General features: G+C 42.0%; 1 protein-coding gene across 1 annotated transcript in view; it reads right to left on the reverse strand.

Annotated features, from left to right (window-relative positions):
* FER1L5 (fer-1 like family member 5) overlaps nt 1–19,418 on the reverse strand; it is an 84,888-nt gene that overhangs the window by 28,676 nt on the left and 36,794 nt on the right. The window contains exons 20-26 of the mRNA XM_088151904.1: nt 10,525–10,627; nt 9,694–9,857; nt 9,088–9,261; nt 6,524–6,665; nt 5,090–5,167; nt 3,378–3,559; nt 1,172–1,333 (exon numbers count right to left, since the gene is read on the reverse strand). Of these exons, the coding sequence (XP_088008030.1) occupies nt 1,172–1,333; nt 3,378–3,559; nt 5,090–5,167; nt 6,524–6,665; nt 9,088–9,261; nt 9,694–9,857; nt 10,525–10,627 (1,005 nt within the window). The remainder of the gene's footprint in view (nt 1–1,171; nt 1,334–3,377; nt 3,560–5,089; nt 5,168–6,523; nt 6,666–9,087; nt 9,262–9,693; nt 9,858–10,524; nt 10,628–19,418) is intronic.

Here is a 19,418-nt window from a genome sequence, read left to right on the forward strand (position 1 = left end):
TAACAGCTAGCAAAGTTGCAGATTTTCAGACTCAGGGGCATACAGCCCTGGCAGAATCTTTCTTAGTTGCTTTCCATTCAGTTGCAAATAATAAAATAAAAACAAAACAAAATAAAATCTGGTTTGTCTAAATAAAAAATATACTGCGTTGTGTATTTTTTTTACTTTAATTTATTTGCAAAAGATTCTGAATGAACCCCCCCCCCTCCCAAAAGAGGTTTAAAAAACATCAAGGAACCTGAAAAAGACTTTGCGGAACCTGGAATATCCATATCCATATACACAAAAGTGTCCAGTATGTGTGTGTGTCAAAAAAACATCAAGATGACAGTTGTGACTTATCAAAACCTTTTATGTGCATTGTGTGATGCTGGTGAGGAAGAGTTGTTTGGAGTTGGGTGGCATCAAAATCAATCAATCAATAAAAACATATTAATAAAGAACGTGAAAAAGGGGTGGGGCTTCAGTTGCACATTTACAGCCACCATCCTGACATTTTAGATCTTCTTCCCCCTGCCCCCATGGACACCCTTATATATACATATTTCTTTCATCTGAGTGAACCTCTGGTCCAGGAAGCAGGTGATGCAAATTTAATATAAACCAAAGGAAAATATGTACAAAACCTCACTGACCGAAGCAAAAAATGCACAGAAGAATGGCTTCTCCCCAACCTTAGAAAATGCTCTATATGTAAGGGAAGGTTAGGCAGTCCTTGTTCCCAGCACTTGCTCTGAAGCTTTAAAAACACCCTGAGATTGCATTGCTAAATGTAGCAGCAAAGTGCATGAATTTCAGTAAGATGGTTTTCAAATTTTTAAAAGATTATGCTATGGGAAGAACCTATCCCTTAGGTATAAGACACGCCCATTTCTTTCCTACACGATGAGGAACTGGGGCAAACCTTTTGGTCCCACCACTTCTAGTGATATCTCTGCATCACCAGAAGGCCTCTGTGGATGGTTGGAGGCTTTGCTATAGCACCTGACCTGGAGAAGATCCCTCAGTTCCATGACCACATCCCCTTCCTTCTTTTACAGAACTCCCAGAGTTTCCTGAGAAAAAGGAGAAATCCATCGCTCCCTTTGACAATGTGGTGCGGAGTACTTGTGACAGTTCATCCAGGGTCTTCAAAAACCTGGAATGAGGCCTCATTTTGTTGCTATTTTACCTTCTTGTCCAAGAGAAGCTCAAAAGCAGCTAGGAGGTAACCATTCTCCTCTTCCCCTTCGGTGATAGAATACCTCTGGAGACGGGGTATCGTTCGTAAATCGAGATCCAGGCACACATTTGGAATACATATGCATCTTCCCATAAAATCATCATATTGGCCCTATCAGAAAGAGGTGATGCAAAGCAAATATTGCCCAACAGTGTGAACAAAGTGGTCCCCAGACCAAGAGCAACAAAGATGCATCTGGGTGTCTGGTAAGATAACACAACAAACAACAACCAGATGCAGAAGACATTTAAGGCATGTTTAAGAGTTCCTACTGTATGTGTGCTTGATGGCATTTCCGGAGGCACATCTTGAGATGATAAGAACTAGTGGGTGGTAGTGTTGAAGATTTTGGAATAAGACTGAGGAGACTCAGGTTTACGTCTCGACTCAGCCAAGGAAACTCTTGAGTAATTTTGGGCCATCTTACCTCATAGGGTTGTTCTTGTATGAATAAAATAAAGGGAGATCCCCAAGTAGCTGGCTTGAGATCCAGAGGACAGGTGGGACAGAAATCTAAGAAATTGTAAAAAGAATGTGGAGCTAACCTGATGAAACAATGGATGAGTAGTTAAGGGAAAAATGACACCTTGGAAAGTGGAAGGCATGAGAAAGAAACTGAAAATAATGCCACCTTGATTTTGTTAATTATAAGAAGGGGCAGAGAGAAACTCTGAGAAGCTTTCAAGATTCTGTAACCATACTGTATCCTATAAGTGTTTTTCAAATTTGGCAACTTTGAGATGTTTGGACTTCAACTCCCTGGGATCTTAAAGTTGCCAAGTTTGAAAAACACTGCCCTATAATAATAAAATAGCATTCCTAGAATCCTGGCAGTGTCTCTTTCCTGACCTGGCCTACCTCAAAAGATTGACAGAAATAAATAAGCAAAATTCAGTATCTAAAAGGTTTATACCGCCCCCCCCCCCAAACCTACACAGCGTAACTCTGGACAGCTCTCAACCACATACAAAAATAACAAATGACAAAACATTAAAACCATTTCATACCACCAAGGCTTCATAACATTCCTATCCCAAATATATATGTGCTGGGCTCAACTCCCATCCTGGCCCAATGCCTGCAGGAAGAGCCAAGTCTTAATGGTTTTCCAGAAGGCCAGGAGGGAAGGGGGCCTCTGGATCTCAGGGGGGAGGATGTTCCATAGGGCAGGCACTGGATGGAGAAAGCCTGCCTCCTAGGTCCCACAAGATGACAGCGTTTAATAGAAGGGATCTGGAGTGCACCCACCCAATCTGATCTGATGGGACAGGCAGGTATCCTCAGGACTCAAACATTCTGGCCTCTACTTGGCAAAACTAAGAAGTCACTTGAATTGATTTTTTCCCCTCTGGGACATTATTTTCCCATGAAACAAAGAAATACATTTATCTAACCTAGATAACTCTGTCTATGTGAATTGAAAAGGACACTTGTCCTTATCCTGTTATTAGGATTACAATGTATTTCATATCGGGCCCTCTAGGATAACAATCCCACCCACATGGCTTACAAACTACATCAACACTCATAAAAGCAGGATAATTTTAAAGCAAACAAACAAAGCTGGCATCTTTTTCATGGGGCAGTTCACAGTTATGGCCTTTTTGGTGGACAAAGAGAAAAGTGATTTGGGGGTTGACCCTGTATGGAAACATGAGTACCTTGGAGCTTTTAGACAACAGCAAAGGGGTGGGTAGAATGAGAGGAGAAATAAAGGAAATTCTACAAAATCTAGGCATCAATTCGCAGTAAGTTAAAGATGTGTGGAAAAAAAGCTAGCCCTTCTTCATGTGAATTACATGGATAAGATATACCACAGAGGCTTCAGTGAGACCAAACATGTTCATGATGCCTCTAAGTTCAGAGACAATCAAACCCTGTATAAAATTGACTCAGGCTTATTTTAAACAGGATGGTTGGATGACACAGCTCTCACTGTCCAGGTTCATACTCTGATACTCTCAAGATAGGTGGAACAATAGGAGAAATCAGCAGACATGATGTCTGAGTTTCCTGGAGAGCCATTATCGTAAGTCAATACAGCACAATGACAAAATAGTAAAGACTGAATCTCAATGGGGCCAGGAAGCTGTGACCTATTCTGATTGCTCACTTTCTGTTCTGGTGAAAGCAGTGAAAAGTCCCACATACGTACACTTGAATCATAGTCAAAGATCTCCACTGCCACAATGGGGGGGTCCTGCTCAGTCCCTTGAGGATCTCCATAAATCAAAACGTCTTCAAAGAGAAGGGTCTCGTCCCAGCATGGGTGCAGCGTGCCATTGATAACGTGGGTGTGGTGGCTCACATGAAGGAAAGAGACATGAGCCAAAGGATCTGTCCAAGAAAAAAAACTTCACTTCACTTCACTTCACTTCACTTCACTTCACTTCACTTCACTTCACTTCACTTCACTTCACTTCACTTCACTTCACTTTCTTTTATTTTTTTCTTTTCTTTTCTTTTGTTTCCTAGGACTTATATCTTGTTCAAAAGGCCTCTGAGCAGTTTACATTCCCTTCTCACAGTAAGAATAAAGATAAATAAATAATAAATAAAGATAAATAAATAAAATTTATTTATTTATTAAAGATAAATAAATTTAAGAGTAAAAATCAGAATCAAAACCTAACAATGCATAACACCAATTGCAATTATAAAAACTTCAGGAACAATCAAGTATCAAACAAAAAGCCAATTTCTATGCTGCTCAGGGCTATTTTGAAGTAGAGTGCCTAGAAATACCAATAATAAATAAATGAAAAATACAGTACGGTTGGGGCTCACTACTCATAGCATTTCTACTGCCAAGAGGAATGCAATACCAAGAGATAGACATTCCCTCATATATTTTACAAAAAGACACTCATCTATCTACAACACAGAGCTTGCATTTGTTCTACCAGCCTTGTCCTTGTGTCTTTTTCCAATTGTGAGAAGTTGTAGTTTCCTTCTATTAAGCAATGGTCAGGTCCCATCTCAAGTGCTATGTTCAGTTCTGAGCACCTCACTTGAAGAAAGTTTCAGGTTCAGAGAACTTCCCCATAATATAAGTCTTAGGAGAAGATTCTGAGGAATCTAGTAAGCCTTGAGATGACAGTGGGAAGAAAATGACTGTATTCTTCAAGTCCGGGAAGTAGGTCTGTGAAGAAGCTCAAGAGTTGGTATCTATTATTCCAGATGGCAGAATATGGAATAATAGTCTTAAGATACAGGAAAGAAGATTCTAGCTGTCTCTGGAAAATTTCCAAAAAGTAAGGACAGTTTGACAATGGAACCAATGACTCAGAAAGTGGATTCTCCTTCACTGGATGTGTTCAAGTGGAGGCTGGACAAACTTTAACTTGTTTTCCTGCCCTGGGCAGAGGGTTGGACTTCCAACTCTCCAATTTAAGATCCTAGGATCTTTAGTCTTATGTAGGGTTTAGGACTGTCCAACAATGTAGGATTTAGGTTTAGGACTGTCCAACTTATGTAGAGTTTAGGACTGTTACACGTCCCTCCAATTTTGATTCAGCTGGTCATATTGCAGTGAATTTAATCCCCTTTCTGTTCCTTCTGATCTAGATAGCTCTCCAGAGAAAGAACTGTTGTCTCTGTAGGGAAGATGGAGATACGTATGGGTAGAAAGAAGCTGTACTTTTCCCCAAATTGACTTAATACCAGCATATGGGGAGGGATTTAGATCAGAAAAGCCACATCGGGGAGCCATCAGCTCCTCCCAACTTCAAAGAAATAACAATACATGGCTTTGCATTCATCTGAGTAAATGAATAGGAATGTTCACAATGAAAAGAGGTGAGGGCAAGGGTGAACTAATTATATCTGGCCTGAGTGCGTAGGAGACATTTCTTTTATATCACACACCTGCAGTCCCTTTCACAGTGCTTCCCATGAGGTCCCTGGCTTGGTACATGTAGCAGCGCAACTGGAAATACACTGGGTCTAAAAGGAGAAGGATTTTCTATGAGTTCATTTTTCCTTCTGGCTTGTTTAGGTTGGTTTCCCAATGCTATACCCTTTCCCTTATCAGTTCTCAGAGTACCCTCTGGGATTTTAGAATATCTAGGTTCACACGACTTGTTAAATCAGCTGTCCCCCACCCTTTTGGAGATGTTAGGCACAGTTGGAATTGAGCACAGGTCAGGGCATTCCCAAAATAGCATGGAGATGTATGCCTATTCACAAAATGGTGTCATTGGTACCTAAGTAGTTATAAAGCACTAATATAGTGTTTCTCAACTTTAGGAACTCTAAGATGTGTGAACTTCAACTCCCAGAATTCCCCAGCCAGCATGGCTGGCTGGGGAATTCTGGGAGTTGAAGTCTACACATCTTAGAGTTGTCAAGGTTGAGAAACACTGCATTAATAGAACGCTACTTGCCTCTCCCTTAATCCAGCCCCTTTCCTGAAAGAGACTTCCTGTTGCTTCTTCTAACACCCCTTCTTTATTGGATATGTTGATGCTAAAGAAAATACTGGGCTGTAACCACTGCATCTTTCTTTTCTAAGAAAGCTTATGGATCTCCCAGGCGATGCTGGAGGCTGATATTTGCTTTGCAGCATGCCAGCTTCCCATATTTTTAAGTTAAAAAAAATTAAGTGTAAAAAGTCACATGGGGAAAGGAACATATTTGTTTCCCTGGGCAAAATGCTCAGACCATTGTGTTGCATTTGTTTTGACAAAGCACAACAGCACACACAATGTCTAAGCAAATAAACTACATTATGGGTTAGCCGAATCCATGCTAAGACAATGGCGATGTTCCCACAACATGCTGAACATCAAACTCTCCAATGCCATTTAAATCTAGTCAATTGTGCAGTTGCCTCCTTTAATAGCAAGCTCAACCTTTTCATTCCAGCAGGACTGTGGTCAAAACCAGGGTGGAGGTAAAGCACAAAAGTTTCACGCAAGGTAATCTCTGATCAGCCTAGTAGCGACCACAGCCACCTGGAAAAGAACATCAGAAAGGGTGGTAGAGATGGAGAACACAGGACTTTGGGGGTAGAATCAGAAATGGCAGCATTCTTGCCAGTGTACGCACTGCAACATTTTTTGGCACTTCCCATCGTTGCATTATTTTTCATCTCTATCTCACAGACGAACATGGACACACAAATACAAGAACAATCTCAAAATTCTGGGGACGGTTTTCTCAGTGATCAGTTGGACACCTCTCATGGCTTTTGTTGCATATGGCAGCCTTCTCCAACACAACTGGTTGGGACTCCTGATGTGTGAAGGCCCACCCATCTGAAGGACCTCAAGTGGAGAAAGACTAGTTCTGGGAACTCACTCTTGAAGACGCAGAAGAGAAGGGGAGTGTTCTTCTTCAAGAGACCTTGGGAAGCAGGGGGTTCTAGTTCAACCTCCTCTTTTTCGTCTTTCTTTCCTGCTTCAAATTTTTTCTTTTTCTGTCGGCCACCAACCTCCACTCCCTGAAAAAAGGAGATATCCATAATGCTGTGCAAGTAATGCTCCAGTGCTACTACTCTGAGTAGAAACAGATGTCCAGGGATTTGCTGCTTAAGAGCCTCCCAAGGGTCAATGCAGATCCTTCTGCAGGAGGAGCACTTGCTTTGTCCTGAAGGTCTGGCCAGTAAGTAGCACAAGTCAATTCACCAAGGCTTCCTGATGTGGAAACTGCACCTGGGTGCTTGATAAGGACCTATTTACATAAGGACCTGCATCGCTTAAGGATGACAGATGAATTGATATAAATTACTATATATATATATATAATCAATGGATAAAAATGATACAAATCTTATAATGAAAGCTGGTGTTATAGACTAGTAACAAATGAATAATAATTGATAACTGATAAATATATAAATATATGTTGGATAGATAATATGTGACTCTATATAAATGGTGAGTGAAGACTATGAAAGGATGGCACAAATGATTGGTAACTGGCTGACACACAGTTTAAGATGGAAGATGGTTTTTATGTTTTTTATGCTCTTGTTTGTTTGTGTTTGTTGTAAAAAATTAAAAATTAAAAAAAAAAAGGATGACAGATGAGACATTTGTTTGCCCTCAAATACCAGCTTATCTAATTTTGTATTTTCAAACCAATTCTTGCACCCAAACCCAGCTACCTTTCAAAACCCACACTTCTTCAAATTTTGCAAAGCCATTAAAAAAAACAAGCCAGAGAAGAGCTCAGATAAACAGTGGTGCCCAGTGGTGAAAATTAGGTACAAAAAGACATTGTTTAAGGGAAAGTGTTGGCAAAAAGGGTATATGTTAAGCAAAATTGCAAAGAAAAACATGTATGTTGGGAGGAATAAAATCAGGAAGAGTCTGGTAGCATCTTTTCCAACTAATGCATTTTATTAAAAGGCATATGCTTTTGTGAGCTGCAGATCACTTTGTCAGATGCATAAAGTGGCTAGACTGATATGGGATTTAAGTTGGGGTGAAGTGAGGGAAAGACAGTGCGGTTATACAGATGCAGGTGATATGAGAGGCAGATGGCAAGAACCTTATCAACTGTTAAAACTCCACTGTGTTTGTTGAGATTTTTAGAGATTGCCTGAAACTTTTTGATATATGTGAATTCAGCAATCTTTCTCTCAATGATGCCATTAAAATCCTGGTTTTTCCAAAATTCTCTTTCTGAGATCCAGTGAACAGAATGTCCTGTGAGGTTCAAATGCTCTGATATTACTTTGCCCTTGTTTTGAGTCCCGGTATAAAATTTGCTGTTGATGGTGGTAGGGTGGAATAATAAAATTACACCAATGTTAGTGTGATTCCTTTTTTTATTTTAAACCAGAGCAGCTGGAAAGAAGATAAACTGAACTTAAACGCTGTAGGTTAAACTGAAACAAAATCAAGAGCCAGGTCTAGGGGTGAAGGCACCAGGCTAGAAACTAGGAGACTCTGAGTTCTAGTCCATGAAAGCCGGCTGGGTGATTTTGGGCCAGTCCCTCTCTCTCAGCCTAACTCACCTCACAGGGTGGTGGTTGTGGGGAAAATAGGAGGCAGGAGCATTATGTACACCACAACAAGTTGTATAAAGTAAAGGCAGGATATAAATCTAATAAATAACTAAAAAGGAGAAAAACACAAACTGAAACTGACAGATCTCCTCTTTCCTAGCTCCCAATGAGCTGTCTTATAGAATATTTTCACTCTGATGCTACCTATCTGTTCCAGAAGAAGCAAGGTGTCAATGGAGTGCTCCTGTTAATTAAGATATTAAAAAAACAACAACCAAGAAACTGGAGACACCAGGGATGAATGTAGGACTTCATTGAGGAATTACCAATTTAACTGAAATGAACAGAATTTATGATACATGAAGGCTTTCCCTTGCGCTGGGTTTACAGGGCACCGTTAACCTGGCCACTCTATTAATCCACTTTCTGCAATCACACGAGACCTTCACTCATAACCTAAACAAATAATCTGGGTTTCTACAACCCAATAACCCAAGATAAACTAACCAAGATTCAAACAGGCCAGATTTAGTGTGTTGCGAAAGAGGCCACAGCTTATTTTCCAGATACCAGCCCCCAAAATTTGGGGGTCAAGGACCAGCATCTAACCACTATATTGACCGGGTTAAATGTATTGTGAGAATTCAAAACTGCTCTGTTCAGCAAGGGGGACGGGCCACAGACGGCCAAGGGGGAATGTAGCTTTAAGAAAGCAAAAGGCTGAATTTGGCTTCTCCTTGGCAGGGACATCCCCAGGAGGGTAAAAGAGTCAAGATGGAGGTCGCAACCATGCAACTGAAGTCTACCCCTTTTTAATGACTGCCATCTTTTTGACCTCCCCACCCTCCTGGACAACCCTGGTTACATGACAGCTGATGAAGATTGCTCTGTAGCAGCTGCCTTCTCTTACCAGGGAGCCCTCCAAGAAGAAAATGGGTGCCATGTGGCTGGGTGCCATGGGAGCAAGCTTCCTGCGCCAACAGCGCCGCCGAAAGACGTCATCGGATTGCCTCTGGAGATGGAATCGCCACCCGTAAAGAGGAGCATATTCCCAGACCTCTTCTTTCACCTTGACGTCTGAGTGCTGTAGGACACACAGGGGGAAAGATGATAAAGCCTAATTTTGGCCAGAATAGCCCAGAGAGGCATGATAGGACAGCATTCATTGCCTTAACCAGTGTGGCAAATTATCAGGTTTGTCATCTCACATATGCAAATGCTCAGCATTGTTGTGAGTTGGGCAGCATACACATTTAATAAATTATTATTATTATGTAAGGGAGTGTTTCATTGATATATGAGCTTGAGGCTAAGACTAACATCTCACTTGCTGCTTCCACTGTAGTTTTAAAGGCACTTGCTTGGTCAGCCTGCCCTCAGCAAAATTCTGGTTTCACCACCCACTGTGGACCTGGTAAAATGTCCTAGCTTGCAGAATTCCCCCTTCATTTTTTATTGAGTTTCTCCCTGACACTGTTTGCCTGTAGGAACCACTCCCCAGGGTAAGCGTCCATACCAGCTGAAGAAAGGAGGCCATCTGAACTTCTTGAGTCTCCCTGCCAAGGTTCCGAGAGCGCTTCCTGAGCCAACGCCGACGCCGGTGTGTGTGGTAGGTCTTCTCAGCCGCGTTCCAGAAGCAGGGAAAGTCAGCAGGTGGGATGGCAATGCCATACTCCCACCCTAAGGAGGAAAGATGTGCCGTGAAACGAGGAAGCACACGTTGCAACGTTTTAGTTCCAACTCTGCCACTTACAGACTCACTTGTAACACGGCGATGCAAGCAAAAAGGGTGGAGTTTGCATTCCAATGTCACAATGCATATTTGGTCATCATCATGGTTAGCAACAGATCCCTACGTTCATGCAATATCCTGTTGTTTCTTTCTTAGGCCACTCCAGGGCTGAACAGAACAGATATGATGGGCTTTTCAGGAATTATTATTCTTATTTATTCAATTACCATCTTATCTTCCTACTCAGAGGAAACTTTAAGGCAGTGTTTCTCAACGCTGGCAAGTTTAAGAAGTGAGGACTTCAACTCCCAGAATTCCCCAGCCAGCATGCTGTCTGGGGAATTCTGGGAGTTGAAGTCCACATGTCTTAAACTTGCCAACCTTGAGAATCACTGCGATAAGGCAATATTCATGCATTGGGTGAGGTTTCTGTATATTAGATAAAAAATTTACTAAGTCTCCATCCAGAACTTTGATGGAGGATGACCAGTATTTTATCTACCTAATTTTTGCCCTTCCCCCCAGTACCTTTCTCTCAGCTTAAAGTTGCTTCAATTAAATATCTGCATGGTACTTTCAGAAGAAATATCTGTCTGGGTGCAGCCAAACGCTTGCCTGAATCATCCACAGCCCGGTTCACCTCCACTTTCCATTCTTCCATGAAGAGCCAGCCAGGAGGACACAAAATTTCTTCTTTCCGGGGAGTAGGAGCACCACTCTAAGAATGGCAAGGGACAACACTGAGTAGAAAATTGGAGGAAAGATCTAAACATGTATTTAAATGCAATCCCCTGGAAGTCTATAAAAGCCAGGCCAAGGTGTTCAAGCTGGCCACTAGCACTTAGGAAAACTTCTGAAGAACTAGGAAGTGCTTCAAAGTTGAGTTTCCAAGCCATGATAGAACTCCAGGCTCCTGGGGAAATGATACTGAATGTATGAGTAGCCTGGAGAAACCAAGACACAAGACACTTAAAAAAAAAAATTATATAATTTTATTAAGAGTTTTAAAAAGGAAGATAATAAATAAATAAATAAATAAATAAATAAATAAATAAATAATCTAACCAGTTTAATAATCAAAACCATAAATCATAAGTTCATTTTTTTCTGTTTTACGCAAAAAGTCCATAAGGGATTTCCAGTCAGCAATAAACGTAGATATTGTCTTTTCTGTGATCAAACAAGTCAATTTGGCCATCTCAGCAAGCTCCATCATCTTTACCAACCATTCCTCCATTATGGATAGTGCCAAATCTTTCCATCTTTGTGCATACAATAATCTTGCTGCAGTTATCACGTACAAAAACAAAGTTCCATAACTTTTTTCCAACTGTTTGTCCATCAATCCCAAAAGAAAAGCCTCCGGTTTCAATTGTATATTAATCTTTAAAAACTTCTGAATCAGTGTGTGAGTTTGAATCCAAAATTTTCTAGTGTTTTTACATGTCCACCAAAACATGATAAAATGTCCCTTCTTGTTCACATTTCCAACATAAATTTGAAGTGCCTTTTATACATTCTAGACAATTTCCGTTTTAATCTGTCAGTCAGAAAAGAATACTCTTTCCTCTTGTGTAAGATTTTAATAAGAATTTCTTTAAGAACAATTACATCTGTATTATCAATCTTCAGTCTTATATTAAAATGCTGCTGCAAAACTGGATCTCATCTTTTCTTCCTGACAAAGTGCACCAAGACATCCCTTGGAACATTTCTTATTCTTGCAAATCTTATATTTATTCTACATGATTTATCAATTTCTGCCTCTGTATCCTCCTCATCCCAATCCAAAAAAATTGCTAAAGATTTAATAGCCTTTTCTCTAATACCTTCATCAGAATCCTCTGGGATTGCTCTAAATGTCAAACAAATTTCATTTTCTCTCAGTTCCAGTAGTGCCAAATCACCTAGTTCTCTTTTCAGCTGTCTATAACTTCTGTCTTACAGAATTTTCACTTTGACATTAATTTGTTTTACATCTCCAGATGCTTGTTAGACAGACCTTACCATCTTCTTAACTTCTTCTTTCATCTCCTCTTTCATCTTTACAAGTCTTTGATCTATTCTTTTTTCAAAAGCTATCAAATTAGTGTCAAGTGATTTAATCAATTTAGTATCAAATTTTAGTGTCATAACTTATTGCCCAATTCCTCAAACATTTTCTGAAGTAAATCTGGTGTAATTCCTCTCTCTGCAGGTTGCTTTAACAATCCTCTCCTCCCCTTGGCTGTTTTTGCTGCTTTTGTGGTAGTTGTCATTGTAATATTGTAATCCAAAAATGAAACTGCCTCAGTTGTAAGGGAAAGAGTAAAAGGCAAGCTCCACCCCCTTTTTTCTCTTTTGTCTTTCGTGCCCTTAATACTTTTGTCTCAAATGGCACTCCATAGTTACAGATAGCATCACAGTCTGGCTCATATTATCTTTATCTTTTGTTCTGTAAAATCCATCAATTGTCTGCACTCTTTAATAGCAAACGAAAAACATTTCCACGAAGGTCTATTTCATTTGTCTATTATAATTCCAATTTATTCAAGAACACTTTCATCACAAAAATAATCTTTCAAAATAACTATCCCCTTTATTCATTTTAAACTTTCTTATATCCACTCCTTGTTAAGCTTTTTGCCAAAAGTTTTTAAATCTTTAACACTTCCTTTTTTTCCCTTTTTAATCCAGAAAGAATGTCAATTCACCAAGTGGAATTCTTGTATCCTGCTGCTGTCAGGATCTACGCAAGCTACAAACCATAGTTTCATTTAATTTAGACTAGCAATGGATACTAAACAATTAAATGGTTAAAGTGTTAATTGCAGGCCCGCTTGCTTGTTCCTGCCATTGAAGTTAGGAGAAGGGGGAGGCTTGGAGGAAGATGCCAAGCCAGGTGCTGCTGTTATCTCTACAGAGGTGCCAACAAGGTCAAGCAACTGTGAGACCAGGAGAAAGGTGTGAGGAATTTCAAGCAGGAAAAGAAAAGGGTGGAGGGGGGGGAAGGAAATGGGCTTAAAAAGGGAAGGTTTTGCTTTGTAAGCTTAGATACAATAAACTATAAATGCTGTGCATTTCTCCTAATAAAGAAATCTTTAATGGGACTATTTAGACTCCAGAGGATTTACTGAACTTTGGGAATGAGTGTGCAGACTCTGACATTTTGTTGAATCTCACAAATTCAAGTGAGGGATTTACCCGAGGGGGGGGGGGAAACCCCCTGCCATGGAATCTCTCACCCCAAACACCTAGGAAGCCCAGCTGCTGCCAAGATGGAAGAGCAGAGTGCTGACAGAGGAGCGGTTGGGGGGTGCGAAGAGGAGGGGGAAACCCTAGTAAGAACCTTTGCACGCCTTCCCTCGGCAAGCGACCCCGAATGGTGCAAAGCCCAGGTATGGAACTGGGAAGAGCTGCTCGGGGAAACGTCATTCCTAGGGATGGAGCCCGAGGAGCATTGGTCCATGACTACCGGCCGAGTGGAATCCACCTGGATGGGAGCCTTAGAGGAAAGCATGAGCCTGTTGCAAGCTGAATGCAGCATGATGCGACAAGAGATGAGAGGGATGGGCAACCTGATACGGTGTTCAGGTATGTTCCAGGGCCCTGAGGCAGAGTGAGAGTATGGAGAGGAGAGACTGGGAGCCACGCGGCTAGCCACCCCCCTCCCCCCGGGATGCCAACTCCAGCGGGTCCTGCAGCTCCGGGCCCCCTGTCTGTTCCAGCCGCACCTGCTGTGCAACCTCCTGCTGCCCAATTGCTGCCTGCACCCCTTCAAGGCAACCAAGACGCCCTCCTCAAGCGCTAGGGATTATGCGAAAAATACAGTGGGGATCCGAACAAACTGGCCAGTTTCATGGCTCACGTTACCCTGTGCATGAAGCAGACTGGCCATCTATTCGCCACTGACAGGGAACACATGATCTACGTTTGCAGGGTGCTTTCTGGGAAGGCAGGGGAATGGTTGATTGAAATGCACGAAGCCCAAGCACCCGGACTCAACAACCTCGCCCGCTTTTTAACAGCCCTGAGGAGGAGGTTTGAAGACCCGGGAGCGGCCACAAGGGCCCACTCCCAATTAGTTAAAGTGTGGCAGGGATCCCGGAATATTGGCGAATATGCCCTAGAATTCTGGAGCCTTGTGGGGAAGCTCCCACATTGGCCTGAGGAGTTTAAAGTTTCCTGCTTTCAACAAGGGCTGCGCCGCGATTTGTGGCGACTGGCTTACTCGCGAGCAAACCCACGTACTGTTGAGGGATGGGTGGAACACGCCGCGCAAGTGGAAGCTGATTGGGTGGCCGTTGATCCAGCCTTCAAGCGGCAGAGCGGCGTGCCCGTGCAAGCGCTTCGGAAACTGCCAGTGAGAGGAGGAGACGAGAGTTTTCCCAGAGCGGCAAGGCAACGCGTCTGTTTTCGTTGTGGAGAACCGGGGCATTTCACACCAGCCTGTACCAAGCCGATGCCTGCGTGTGCGCAGGAGCCGCAGAAATCCCCGGGAGCTGCCCAAAAGGCCACCGCTTGCAAAGGGAAGAGGGGAACCACAGCTGGAGGCATGGAGTTGCCATTCTCAGACCCCATCCTCTACGAAGAAGGATTGGTGGTGAAAGAGCAGGAAAACCCCGCTGGCCAACCTGGGGGGGGGGTCCTGACAAAATGGCGGGTGTGACTGACGACAATGACGATGATTCCGATGAGGACGAAGGGGTGAGTGTTATCACCATAAAAGTAGCACCCAGAATGGAGCGCAGAGCTACGCTAACAGCGTTAATGGACACAGGCTGCTCACGCTGTTTAATCAGCCCAATTCTTGTCAACGCTTTAGAACTAAAAGTGAAAAAATTGAAAACCCCCATAGTATTTAACCAGTTGGATGGATATCAAGCAGGGGGAGGGGCTGTGCAATACTGCACTGAACCTTTTGAACTGCAAGTGGGAACCCACCGAGAGACTATTAAATGCTTAGTGGCTCCTTTGGGAGGTTATGCCCTAATCCTGGGAGCAAACTGGATAAAAAGGTGGGACCCTAGAGTCTATTGGAAAACAGGGCGAATGGAGTTTGTGGGTGGAACTTACTTGGGTTCTAACCCACCGACAGGGGAAGGCGTTGTGGCAGCAGCTGCAAGCAGCAGTATCCTGCCCCAGAGCCTGGACTCTGAATCAATTGACAACATTCCAACACCCTACAGGGACTTAAAAGCAGTTTTCAGCAAAAAGGAGTCAGACACACTGGCTCCCCACAGAGACACTGACTGTGCTATTGAAATTGAACCCGGGGCTAAATTCCCAAAGAAAAAAACACAGTACTCTATGACCCAAAAAGAACTGGCAGCCTTAAGGCAGTTTATAGATACCAATCTGGCAAGAGGATTTATATAACCTGCTAAATCGCAGATGGCTGCACCAGTTCTGTTTCGGGAGAAAAAAGATGGAAGTTTAAGACTTTGTACTGACTATAGGGGGCTCAACGCTATTTGCAAAGAAAACAAGTACCCATTACCTCTAATGAAAGACTTGTTCCCACATTTATCTAAGGGAAAAATCTTTACTAAGCTGGATTTAAGGAATGCATATTTTCGAGTGCGCATCAAAGAAGGGCACGAATGGATGACCTCATTTAGCACCCCTTTTGGTTGCTATGAGTACAAGGTCATGCCCTTTTGGGGGGCCCTGGGGTCTTTATGCAACTAATTAATTACATGAATATCTGTATTGGGGAATGTTGGTTTATTTGAATGACATTCTCATTTATTCTGATAACTTGAAAGATCATATACAGCTGGTTTGTAATAAGTTAAAAAAAACTGCTGGATGCCCAATTATATGCCAAATTGTCAAAATGTGAATTCCACAAACAACAAGTGGACTATTTGGGGTATCGCATATCCCATGCAGGAATTGAGATGGACCCCTCCAAAGTAAAAGATGTTCTGGGGTGGGAAGCTCCCAAAACTAGAAGGCAATTGCAAAGCTTTCTGGGTTTTGCTAATTTCTACCACCAGTTCATTCCAAACTTTGCATAAGTGGCACTGCCACTAACTGATTTATTAAAAACTAAAGGTAAAGGAACGCCAAAAGCTCAGAGGCCTGGGGCCCCATTAATATGGACTGCTGAGTGCCAGAAAGCATTTGAAGCTCTGAAAGCATTATTTACTGCTGAACCAATTCTAAAACACCCTGAGCCTGATCAACCTTTTGTAATTCAAGCTGATGCATCTGATGTGGCCATAGGAGCAGTGTTGCTTCAGAAAGACAAAGGGGGGTCACTCAAGCCTTGTGCATATATCTCCCGCAAATTTACTGAAACCGAAAGGAGATTGCTTGTTTGGGAAAAAGAAGCTTTTGCAGTTCGCTGGGCTTTAATGACATGGAGATACTTCCTGGAGGGGTCACCCCATCTTTTCGAGGTTTGGACTGATCATAAAAATGTAGAGGCGCTCACAACACCTAGAAAGCTTTCTCCTAAGCAAGTTCGCTGGGCTCAATTTTTCAGCCATTTCAAATTTACACTGAAGTTCATCCCTGGGGGAAAAAACTTCTTGGCTGATGCTTTATCCAGATTACCTCAGCATAACAGCCAAGAGCAGACAGTAGCACCAGTGATTCCCAATTCACAACCAGGCTCAGTAGCCCTTACCAGAGCTCAAACAAAAACTCCTAAACAAACACCTACTAGCGACCTGCTTCAAAAAATAAATGCAGCTTTGGACTCAGATGAATGGTTCCAGGAACATAAGAATACTTTAACAAATGAACAACAAGCCTGGTGGATGGGAAACAAATTATATGTACCATCTTCACTACGTAAGGACATTTTGCAAAGGGGCCATGATGACAAAACAGCTGGACATTTTGGATTTATAAAAACTTTACATTTATTATGTAGGCAATTTTGGTAGCCTACTATGAGAAAGGACATATCTGAATATGTGTCTACATGCCCTACATGTGCGATTGCAAAAAAGAGAGGAGAAAAACCTTTGGGACTGTTACAAACAATAGCTATTCTGCAACAACCTTGGAAAGAAATTGCTATGGACTTTATTGTTGATTTACCTGAAAGTAACCACAACACTGTTATTTGGGTAGTCATTGATCTGTTTTCTAAACAAGCACATTTTGTTCCATGTGTTTCAATTCCTAATGCTAAAAAACTGGCCAAACTGTTTATTCAAAACATATACCGCCTCCACGGCACCCCCAAGAGGGTGATTTCAGATCACGGCCCACAGTTTACCTCCAAATTTTGGAGGGAATTTATTACTTTAATTGGTTCCGCACAAGCCCTGAGTTCCAGTTTCCATCTGGAGACGGATGGATCATCTGAGAAGATGAACTCATTATTAGAACAATACCTAAGATGTTTTACTAATAACCAGCAAGATGACTGGTCAGAACTCTTACCCTTTGCTGAAGTTGCTGACAACAATACTGTACACCAAAGTACCGGATTTACACCTTATAAAATAGCTACTGGGCAAGACTTCTTGCCTTTTCCAGAACTGCCTTTAAAGGATTTTCCTGAGCTTTCAGCTGATCAATGGATCAATAATATCACACAACTATGGCCTCTAATTGTTAAATCACTACAGAATGCCAGAGAACAACATAAGAAATTTGCTGATAGAAAATGTTCTGCAAACCCCCCTTGGAAAGTGGGTGACAAGGTCTGGCTCTCTACCAAGAACTTAAAAACTACTCAACCATGTAAAAAACTGGGCCCAAAATTCGTTGGGCCTTTCCCCATTGAAAAAATCATCAGTCCTGTGGCTTTTAAATTGACTCTTCCAAAGCATTACAGAAACATACATCCAGTATTTCACGCTAATCTGTTAAAGTCTTTCAGAGACTCCAGTACATGGCATCCAACCAAACAACCTCCTAACCCTGTTATGATTGAAGGGCAAAGCCATTTTGAAATACAAGCCATATTAGACTCTAGGAAATATAAAGGAAAACTACAATATTTGGCCAATGGAAACATTTTCCGAAAACACACCATGAATGGGTTGATAGTGCAAATGTACAAGCACCAAGACTCATTGCTGACTTTCATTCCAAATATCCAAATAAGCCTAAATAATACTATGTAATATATTACTCAAACTATTATGATATATGTATTCAAACTACCATTGTATGTATATTTTGTTTTTCTTTTCAGATTGTCTTTCGAATGTGAACACATTCATCCTGTTCGAGGGCGGCATGTCAGGATCTACGCAAGGTAGAAACCATAGTTTCATTTAATTCAGACTAGCAATGCATACTAAACAGTTAAACGGTTAAAGTGTTAATTGCAGGCCCGCTTGCTTGTTCCTGCCATTGAAGTTAGGAGAAGGGGGGAGGCTTGGAAGAAGATGCCAAGCCAGGTGCTGCTGTTATCTCTACAGAAGCGCCAACAAGGTCAAGCAACCGTGAGACCAGGAGAAAGGCACGAGGAATTTCAAGCGGGATAAGAAAAGAGAAGGGGGGGAGGAAAATGGGCTTAAAAAGGGAAGGTTTTGCTTTGTAAGCTTAGATTCAACAAACTATAGATGCTGTGCATTTCTCCTAATAAAGAAATCTTTAATGGAACTATTTAGACTCCAGAGGATTTACTGAACTTTGGGAATGAGTGTGCAGACTCTGACAGCTGCTCAGAAAATATCTCTCTAGCTGTAAATTAATTAGATCCAAAAGTGTTTAAGAAAGTGAGGCTTTCTTGTGTCCATATAGGTTGCATTATGGCTGTGAGCTTGATTGAAATCCCTGAACCTCCAGCTGCTCAACTCATGAGCCAACCATAAAAACTTCAGTTCCTGCAGTCTACTCATGAGGAGAAGCTATCTGGAGTGCAAGTGGGTGATCTCATGATCTCTCTTTTACCCGGAAAGACTGCACCGGCCAGAATTCACCATCTGGCTGCTGATCTTTGTCACAATGCCATCCCCATTCCTTCAGGGAAGTCTATTCCATCATAAATCCTCACTTGGAAGTCTAAGACATGAGACACTTGATGTACTACTTAGAGGGAATCTAAGTGCCTGTCCTGTATTTGTTGCAATGTAGGAACTAGGTTCTCTTAAACCCTGGAAAAAGAGAAACCTGAGGATACTCCCCTTCCAAGGAATCCCATCCTATGCAGGCTGTAAAGGGCTGCATCAAAAGGCTATAAAAACAGCCACAGGGCCACAGTATAATAATGTGGAGTCCTTGGGGTTCTTTGAGCAGAAGACTGACTGAAGTTGTTACCTAGCCAGGTAACGAAAAGTTTGCAAGGAAACAACCAAGCTCAGAGAACCCCAAGGACTCCACAGTTCAACCCTGAGCTACACATATTCTGTTCTATTAATAATAATGTTTATACAAATGCATCCATTGTTCATTGAGATCTCACTTAAAGCTTCCATAGCCTGAAAACATAAATAACTTTCGGGGTGGGGTGGGGTTGTTCATAGCCTAGGATTTTGCTGTGCTATCTTGTGCAGGGGATTCCAAAAGATCGGGAAGATCAGCCCCTGAAATAACAAGGTGGGCCTGGAATGAAC

Source organism: Python bivittatus, unplaced genomic scaffold (genome assembly GCF_059951505.1).
Source record: "Python bivittatus isolate LINGU-HERP-01145 unplaced genomic scaffold, Pbiv_v1 ctg000680_np1212, whole genome shotgun sequence".
NCBI lineage: Eukaryota > Metazoa > Chordata > Lepidosauria > Squamata > Pythonidae > Python > Python bivittatus.